Source organism: Priapulus caudatus, unplaced genomic scaffold, assembly GCF_000485595.1.
Source record: "Priapulus caudatus unplaced genomic scaffold, Priapulus_caudatus-5.0.1 Scaffold160, whole genome shotgun sequence".
Taxonomy (NCBI): domain Eukaryota; kingdom Metazoa; phylum Priapulida; class Priapulimorpha; order Priapulimorphida; family Priapulidae; genus Priapulus; species Priapulus caudatus.
The window spans coordinates 210,984-220,829 of NW_014577221.1; the positions used below are offsets into that span (position 1 = coordinate 210,984).

At 41.6% G+C, this 9,846-nt stretch overlaps 1 protein-coding gene across 1 annotated transcript in view; it reads left to right on the plus strand.

Moving 5' to 3' along the window:
- The window catches only part of LOC106806427 (serine/threonine-protein kinase Sgk1-like), a 26,677-nt gene extending 18,712 nt beyond the window's left edge, over positions 1 to 7,965 (plus strand). The window contains exons 11-16 of the mRNA XM_014808355.1: positions 521 to 633; positions 1,070 to 1,193; positions 1,536 to 1,631; positions 3,818 to 3,925; positions 5,039 to 5,176; positions 5,561 to 7,965. Of these exons, the coding sequence (XP_014663841.1) occupies positions 521 to 633; positions 1,070 to 1,193; positions 1,536 to 1,631; positions 3,818 to 3,925; positions 5,039 to 5,176; positions 5,561 to 5,734 (753 nt within the window). The 3' untranslated portion in view covers positions 5,735 to 7,965. The remainder of the gene's footprint in view (positions 1 to 520; positions 634 to 1,069; positions 1,194 to 1,535; positions 1,632 to 3,817; positions 3,926 to 5,038; positions 5,177 to 5,560) is intronic.
- The last annotated feature ends 1,881 nt before the right edge of the window (positions 7,966 to 9,846 follow it).

Below are 9,846 nucleotides of genomic sequence, written 5' to 3' on the forward strand. Positions count from 1 at the left end.
TGAATAACGGTCGTTAATACAGTGATATGAATAACGGTCGTTAATACAGTGATATGAATAACGGTCGTTAATACAGTGAGGTTCGTTAGTGAGTGTAGTTGGTTAACACGGTGATGGTTGTTACATTGATGGTTGGTTAACTCAGTGAGGTTATTACATTGATGGTTGAGTGGCGGGCGTTAACGCAGTGATATGAATAACGGTCGTTAATACAGTGAGGTTCATTAGTGAGTGTAGTTAGTGATGGTTGTTACATTGATGATAACTCACATTGTGATATGTTTAACACAGCTTTAACCTTCCGTCTGTCCGTTATGTTTAACTGCGCTTGTTTACACTGTGCAATGTTTATCATTAATTAATAAAATATTTACTCGAAGTATGTGTGACAAACCAATGTTGGTGAGGTCACAGTATTACAAAACTCTATCCAGTTAAGGCATACTTAAGTTAACACTCCTGCTAAGTATTGTGTGATGTGTTAGTAAGAACATTGAACACATTTTTTCTTATTTTTTAGTTGTTCTTCCACCTGCAAAAGGATCGTTACTTTTCCGAGCCACGTGCCAAATTCTACGCTGCCGAAATTGCAAGTGCAATCGGATATTTGCACAGTCTGAATATTATATACAGGTGTGTTAAAGTCCTGCTTTTCTGGCTTCTGTTAGAAGATTTTTCATACTTTCTTTTAATTAGTACTAATGACATTATTCTTCGTAGCTTTCAAAAACCGTTTATTTGTAAAGTTTAAAAATACTATACTGGTTGCATTAATACTGTGGTGGCATAGTTTCTGTGCTGCAGTTCCACGTCCATTTTCTCACCTTACATGTTGCCTGTCATGCTATGAACTCCAAAAAAAATTAATTAAGATATGGAACAAAACTAACACACACTGCGATATTATTGTTTCACGAATCACGTATCTCTTCAGTGTCCTTTTAAGATTTTAGTTTCTGTTTCTGTTCAGTTATTTGTGACTGATGATTAAGCTGAAAGTGAACAGATATTCTCGCGAATACAAAACGTGTTCACTGTGATAATGAAGCATATTGTTTTTCGCTGGCAGAGATTTGAAACCGGAAAACATTCTATTGGATTCCAAAGGACATGTCGTCCTCACAGACTTTGGTCTCTGTAAGGAGAACCTAGAGCAGGACAGCACAACGTCAACGTTCTGTGGCACTCCCGAGGTTTGTTGCAGCCGAGTGTATTCTCCAAATTTCGTTTTCAAACTTGTCTGCGAATGTCAAGCTTACTGTTATCTGAAGTAGGTCTAGATGTTTTGCCTAAACTCTTCGTGTGTCTAAAAAAAGTATATGAAGCGGATGCCTGGACCGTCTCAACATGACTCCTATCTACCACACTATGCTATGTGGGTTTTCACACATCAAGAGTTCGTCATTCGATGCCACTTAGCTCTAAATTTAGCTATGAACAACGAGTTTCGTCCTAAGGTAATCCTTATTAGATTCTTTAGTTAAGTTAATAAACGGCTTTTCGCACGTCTAAACCCTTGCTCTCTACTATTTCAGTATCTTGCGCCGGAGGTTTTGAAAAAACAAGCCTACGACAGAACGGTCGACTGGTGGTGTTTAGGAGCGGTCACCTATGAAATGGTGTACGGACTGGTGAGTCAAATCTCATGGGATTCGCATCGTGGCATTCGTCCCTACGTCACTCCGCTACATTAGGAGATGGGAAAAATGTCTATTAAGCTGGGTTTACACTACCGACTTTATGTTGGCAAATTGGCGAGTTGGACCAATTTCGCAATTTGGCAACTCCGAGTTGGCGAAAATAGAACGTTCTAGTCTCCCAACTAGTTGCTATCGATCGGTTGGACGCGCAACTTTTGCATTTACACTGCCGATTGTCGGTTGTATAATTGGGATGTTGGTCCAATTCGCCAATTCGCCAATTCGCCAATACAAAGTCGGTAGTGTAAACCCAGCTTTAGTTTATGTGCATCCGCGAAAGGTGAGCCACCCACGTCCAAGAGAGGATAGTGTTTTTAGCTCATCTGACATAGTCAGATGCAGCTTGTAGAATCGCATGAGCGTGCGTCCGTCCGTCAACAGTTGGGCACAAATCTAAACGGCTCGACGTACGGATTCAAAAGTCGGAACATGGGGGGTAATCCGAAAACGAGTTGGGATGTCGAAGATGGGGGTCAAAGGTCAAAGGTCAATGGGGCACAGGGCAGATTTTAGATATTTTCTGAGGACATGGTCTGACGGAGCGATTGAAAAACATTTTTGTTTCACACACACGGGCAGCCCATGGCTGGCACGCTTCTAATCATAATTGTTGCCTGCCAACCTGCAATGCACATGTGTCTGCAATGCATAGAGATTAGGTGGGTGCAAAAGTGTAGCTGATATATTTGTTCCAATTGGCTACGAAAGTCAAACAAGAATAAAGAAGACTTATGTATAAGACGTCTTGCTATGCACAAATGAATTTATCAGCAGAACACCAGACACCAGATGAGCCCTGTCGCACTGCGGCACTTGTTTACATTCATGTCACTTTTTAGCTCGCCTTGACATCGTCAAGATGAGCTATTGCCATGCGGTGTCGTCCGTCGTACGTCCGTCCGTCAACATTTGGCTACGGTCAACGATAACTCAAGAACCGTTTGACCAACATGTTTCAAATTGCATGCAGTTGTTACTCCTATGGGAGAGGTTTGAACGTCCTATTTTGGAGCACGCCAGTTGACCTACTTTCGAGCCACGCCCACTTTTTGGCAAAAATGGAAATGGCCATAAGTCAGTTCAGGTTCAATGGATTTTGTTCATTTCGAGTATGTGAATGAATAAGGACTGGCCCCAAAACATATCACACGGGGTTTGATTTTTTTTTTTTAATTATGCAAATTAGGTAGATTTGGGCAATTTCACTATGCATTTCAGTGTCTGCCTACGGTCAACGATAACTCAAAAACCGTTTGACCCACATGTTTCAAATTGAATACAGTTGTTACTCCTATGGGAGAGATTTGAACTTCCTATTTTGGAGCCCTACTTTCGAGCCACGCCCACTTTTTGGCAAAAATGAAAATGGCCATCTAAATTCATTCGATTTTGTTAAATTTTGGTATGTGAATATGTAAGGTTAGCCCCAAAACAGTTGTTACTCCTATGGGAGAGATGACAACGTTCTATTACGTTTATTTCGTCTAACTGGTCAACAACTCTACAATCATACCTACCGTATATGATCGCGTAATAACCGCGGGCGCCTATAAGCCGCACCTCAATTTGAATCGGGTAACCAAGTATTGCGTCTAGTATATTTCCCCTCACGGTATGGCGCACTTATAAACCGCAGAGCAAATACGGTTGAAATCTGAGTATATATGGTATATACGCGTAATATTGTGTTTTAGATTTTTCGTTACAGTAATTTGACTGGAATATTTTATAGTTTTTATTTGCGCGATATTCGAAAACCAGAATGGCGATCATTTAGGCGTAGCGCCGTCTCTCGTCAAGATTTCAGACTTTCAGATCTGAAACATTTATTTTCGCATCAAAAACTTATGCATATATCATTATCAAGAGTATATAATGGGAGATATGCTATATAATGGGAGTTCTCCCATATATACTCTTGTTTTATATATCCCCCCTCCCTCTTCTATCACACCCAAGGTGAGCTACAGTGTTTTTTTTAGTACACTTAGTGTCTTTCATTTAAATATCTGTCTGACATCAAGGTCGACCATGCTGCCTCTATCTCGCTGAGATCGTTAATTCATTTTCGACAAGCTTGTTTATCTGAGCCGTATCTGCCTTTTGTTTATTTGCAGCCTCCATTCTATAGTCGTGACACGGCCGAAATGTACAACAACATACTGCATAAACCGCTGCAACTGCGCTCAAATGTCTCCGTCGAAGGCCGAGGCTTGTTGGAGGAGGTAGGTGCCGTCTGCTCGCCAAATATCGCTTCTCCTCGATTCCCCATTGCGTGTTCGTTGCTTGTGTCACCGCGTGCTCTTTTAATTAAGCTCCGCGCGACGGCGTGATCGCATTTATGTTCTAGTACCTTGCGAAGGAGTAACCCGCTCGAGGATGTAAAAACCAGTCAGTGATACACAACGCAACACAGTAATTTATATTGTACACACACACATAGTATTTATTCAACCTGCTACTCCTGGCACTGCACGATACAATCTTAACACCCCATTGGCTATACAATCGTCCTTTACATAAACTACTGCGGAGCAATCACAATGATCTAACTATCAACCAATTAAAGGCACATATGTGCGTATCCCTTCACTGCATTACTGAGCCGCCGTACGCCCTCTTATACGTAATCACAATAATCTAACTACCAAACAAATGCGTAACAACCTGTACGTATCCCTTCACCGCATTACTGAGCCGCCGTACGCTCTCTTATACGTAATCACAATATCTAACTATCAAACAAATGAGTAACCATATTTACGTATCGATCATCTTGGCGGCGGGTTCTTGGGTAGCGTCGGCACGGCTGGTCCAGCACACTCTCTATCTTTTACTCTGTTCCATTCCCTTTATTTATGCGCCCGCCGTCCGCGGTCGACCTTAGCGCCTTCGGTCAACAGGCGTACCCGTCGTCCTCCTTTTGTTTATTGTTTCAGCTGCTTTTCTTCTCCCTCCGCTAGGTCAGTCGTACTATGTAGATATCAGTTCCGTCCCATACTTGACCGGTGGCCAGAGGCAGTGACGTAACCGCTTTGGCGTTCCCGTCCGTGCCGTCGTAGCTCGTCGTAGGTTACACTTGTAACCTTCCCTGCCTTGTATGTTTGTTGCTATTGTTGTTGTTGTTGTTGTTGCTGCTGTTGCTGTTGTTGTTGTTGTTGTGTGTGTTGCCTTTGGTGCGCATATTCTGCGGCAACCTATCTATCAAAGGCTCAACTGGTAGATAAGTTGGCTTGAGACATCACATGAATTGGTTAATGATTGTTTCCAGCTTGCATTGTATTCCAAAAAGGCTCTGTGTGTCTGTGTGTTCACGCGACGACCCATGTACGTTTCAGCTGCTGCAAAAAGACAAGACCAAGCGGCTAGGTCACTCGAACGATTTCAAGGACGTCAAGAGTCATGCATGGTTTGCTGACTTGAACTGGGAGGACTTGGAGGCAAAGAAGATTTCGCCGCCATATAATCCTAACGTGGCAAGTGTCCTGTAATCGCTCCCACATTCGTAGGCATTACATACTAGTGGTTTGCGTCCCAGTCAGAGCAGCTCGAGTGCACTCGTGCAGTTTTTTTATTGATTTAGATTTGTCAATGTTTGTTTTTATTTCCCTTGCTCAGTCTACCTCTCGCGACTTCTATTTTTTATTCTTGTCGTCTACATCTTTTCAGTAGAGTGATATTCATTTACCTTTTTTGATCCCTCAGTTCAGTTTAAAAAAATTAAAGATAAAAATTGTAATATTCATGATTATAATATAATTTATAAATAATAATATTTTAGAATATTATAGATAAAAAATAATTAAATTATAGATGAAAAAGATCGATCGTTAAGTGAGACGAGTATTCAAACTTTGCAGAAGGATCTCATGGACTTGCGCCATTTCGATCCCGAGTTTGTGCGTGAACCCGTACCGCAGTCTGTCGGGGCATCTGCCGGTCACCTGACTCACATCAGCGCAAGCGTGCAGGAAGCAGACGAGGCCTTCATGGGATTCTCGTACGCGCCGCCAGCCGAGGACGCGTTCTTGTGATGGGACCCGAAAGGGGAAAACGGAAACCCGGATGCTGGGGGGAGGGAGAAGGAAGACGACTTTGCTGCAGTAATAGCAGCTGGGATTGTTGCCTAGCTGTATAATACACTTGCTTTAACCTTGTGTTGGAGGAGAGTGTGGATTCGGGTAGCTATGCACATGCCAGACAAGAAATAGTCATGAGTTGTTCAGGTTTTTCTTGCCATATACCTAAGGTAGTTCCACACAATTCACTACCATTGTAATTTGCAATCGACAAAAGTTCTCTGCAATACGAAACTGCCCTTCTTCGATTTGCTACTTTAAACGTAATATATTCGTGTATATTCTGACTTTTGATCGTTTTCTTATGATTTGTGTGAAATGATAGAAATCCCAGCAATAGGACGTGTGCGAGGGAGATGGTGACCAATATATTCAGGATGCAATGAGGTTGTAACAATTGTTGCGGTGTTTGTTAGATGGTTCTATTAACACTACGTTACTCGGAACCGCTCTGTTTTCACTTAAAAATGAATAGGTACAAATGTCAGTTAGCATTAGTTGTAGTAATAAGCGGAAGAGCTAATAGTTAAGTGTAATTGAACACACGATTATAAGGTAGTTGTGAATATTGATGTCCGTCAATGTATTGTCATGCCATCTTCTGGCAGATTATAGGTTAGGTGATCTCCCACTCAAGAAGTGCTTTGCACGTGGGATCTATAGATCAATCAATACTACATGAAATTTCGGGTATATCTATGCAGAAACATAGTTGGTGATCTGTTATAACTTGCTGGCACGTACGTTGTTAATGTTGCATTTATTTGCTGCGGTAAGGATTTACAGAATATCTGAACAGTGCCGCAGTATATGTTACTTCGCATTTGGGTGTGATTACTCAGGCGGCTTAGATTCATTTAATTATTCTGTAGACGGTTTTTGTGTGATAACACATGGGGACCTGTTTTAACTGTAGAAATTGTAGAGCATTATAGTTTGTCTGATTCCGAATCACCTTACTGCGTGCTAATCACGCGGATTTGCTGCTCCTGCACGAACAGTGAGACATCGTCTGGGGTAAGCAAGAAGGAACGTACGTACATTGTGTACATATACACCGTGATTTCAAGGACTGCATGTCTTTCATAATGTTACTAGATAGGTAGGTCTAAATATCGGCATATCTATAGCTAACGGTTTAAATTGCCAATTGTACGATGAAATTCACGCACACGTTTCTGTTGATTTACATAACGTATTGCATCTGTCTACCAAACCTGTGCATTCATAATCAGCCAAATGAATTATCACTTCGATTATATCATAATTACCTCTCGTTTTTATTATGTTATTTTGACATCTAAGTCAACAGCGACGTCAGAAACAGATGAGAAAGGTCTAGGACATTTGTCCTCGTGACTGTAACATTCAATTTGAACTATTTCTATAGTTATGTTTGCTATAGTTATTTGTTATAGCTATATATGTTTCACAATTTATTTCATGCTAAAAATGATATGTTGGGAGCAAACGTGTCACGTTATTCTGTATGCTAATGAGAATGAAATTTGAATGAAATTATTTGAGTACATTCAATATTTCCGTTCGAAATTTCGACGTACGATCCAAACCATTCCTTCGCTCAATATTGGCTTCAACTCATGTTGGCTAAGCTAGTAGCTGAATGTTATATGACTGATGTTATCAAGAGCTAATAAATACCTAAACATGTATTCATTAGCTCTTGATGTTATCCGGCAGAATCACAAGCAAGATTTAATAGAATAGATTGGTCGTTTTACGGTGTAAATCACTAGTCTAGTATCACCCGGTGTTTAAATTAGTAGCTGTATTTAATGATCTTACTTAAGCGACTATTATGAGACACTATTATGTCAGTATTGGCGTTATCGAATTTTAAGTTTATTTTTGAAAATCATACTTCTAAATTGCGTCAGTTGTGGTTTAGAGGAAGAAGGGGGCGATATTATTAATGCTGAGTTTCTATTGATAATTTTCAAAGTTCGAGTAATCAGAATCGAAATTTTACCTAATTGTTATAGGCTTATGTCGGTAAGAACAAGAGTGAAAAATGGTATTTCTTTACTCTGTATGAGATGTTCATTCCCTTGTGCTTGTTCATCATGGTAGCGTGTGGAGGTCCGTGGAGGTATAGTAAGTGTGATTCCAATGCGTTCTAATAAATATTATTGAACTTGTTAATAAATCTGATTTGTTATAAGCGATAATATTGTTGTAGGTCAGTATTTCTCAAACTGTGGTTGCTAGTAGGGTTTTCAGCGGATTGGGGTTGCGCTTTTCTTATTTCAGCAAGATAGATTGTTGAGTTTTCCAGCTCCACAATGGCAGTCAAATTTGCATACAAATATTGTATGCAGCTGTTGTAACTGAGTACCTAGCAGTAATAATGTACCATATAAAATCAACCATCACGAAAAACCAAGAAAAAACAATAATACCTTTTCATTCAATATCTGGTATTCTATCTATTTCTACCTATCTATATATATCTGATATGTCTATCTATTCATATGGCACTTTAATCTATATCCTATCAGGTGATATTCTCTCGGCAATAAGTGATCCCCCTCTCCCAAATGGTATCGCATACGACCTCTTAGGTCTTAGGTCTTATCTCTTAGGATTAGCATGGGGAATTTTATTCAGGCAAATGGCTGGTTTTCAGCCTCAACTTTTTCACACACCCCCCAAGCACAAAATATGATTATACGGCTATGATACACGTTACGTGTGTACTGCGCATACGTGTGCACATCTCCGTCTGCATTCTCCCCGTCCCTCTCCTTTCTCTCCTCTTTCCTTCCTCCTCCCTTCACACTCCCTTCCCCTCAGTATTCCCCTCCCCTCTCGCGGATAGTATCGCCCAAGGCATCAGTTGCACGGTGAAAAGTTAGCCAGGCAAATGGCTGGTTTTCAGTCTCAACGTTTTCACTCCCCAAAGCACAAAATATGATTATACGGCTATAATACGCGTTTTTACAGTCACACAAACACACATACACACAGTGGCGTAGCCAGCAATTGGAAACAGGGGGGAGGGGCCAAGGCGAGGGAGCGAAGCGACCGATGGGGGTAGGGTGTGGGAGGGGTATCCCCCCTCCCACGGTAGGGAGATTTTTGAAAATTCTCCGCTGCATGAAAATGGCATTTTCTGCACACAAAACTCAGTATTAGGGGTAACTTATATGAGAAGTGGCATATGCTAATCTCTTATAACCCCCCTCCCTCGCTTTTTATTTTTCCACTCCGATCCGATCAAGCGTGGAGCGATGGCCCCTGGCTGTGGCGCCGGAAGGCTCTGAGGTTACACACGACCAGTTGGTGGACCCTTACTAGACCAGTGAAAATGGTGTACGAAGCCAGTGTTTTTCAGGGAGGGAAGAAAAGAGTTAAGCGACCAAAGACAGTGATGAAGCTATTTCTCAACGCGGAGTGTTTTCCCACAGTAGGGTAATTTTTGAAAATATGTGCATTAAAATGGCATTTTGCGCATGTCATTTTCTTTATTAGGTGTAGGTAATAGTGGTATTAGACCAATCCCATTCAGGGACCTTCTCTTTAATTTTTGTACTCTCCGATCAAGAGGGGTCATGGCCTCCTTGTACCCCCCTCCTTAGCTACGCCTATGTCCTCATTCAAGCACTGACGGAATATTGGATTAGTTTGATTTGTGTTGTTAGCAGCAGGGGCGGCGCCAGGGTATTTTCTTAGGGGGACGAAACCAAGGGCGTGTACAGGAGCACGCGAAATTTTTGAAATTAGACCCCCTCAGATGCGTTTTCTGCGCGAGCAGAGGGGGGTGTCCGGACCCCCTGGACCCCCCCCCTGTACACGCCCCTTGGAACTGTAGACTGATACCGTGTGCGCTTACACTGACGGGTGGAGTCCAGGGGGTAGATTCATGATTCATCAAGCTGCGTACGCAAAATATTTTGCGTAAATCTTGTGTACGCAATCGACGTTGCTTAGTTGCGATTCATCAACACAGCTATTTAGTAAATTTTCGTGTGATTTCGCGTACGCAAGCGAGGCCGTTTTAGGTGCGATTCATGAAGCTAAAATGTACGTAAACCTTTGCGTAACTT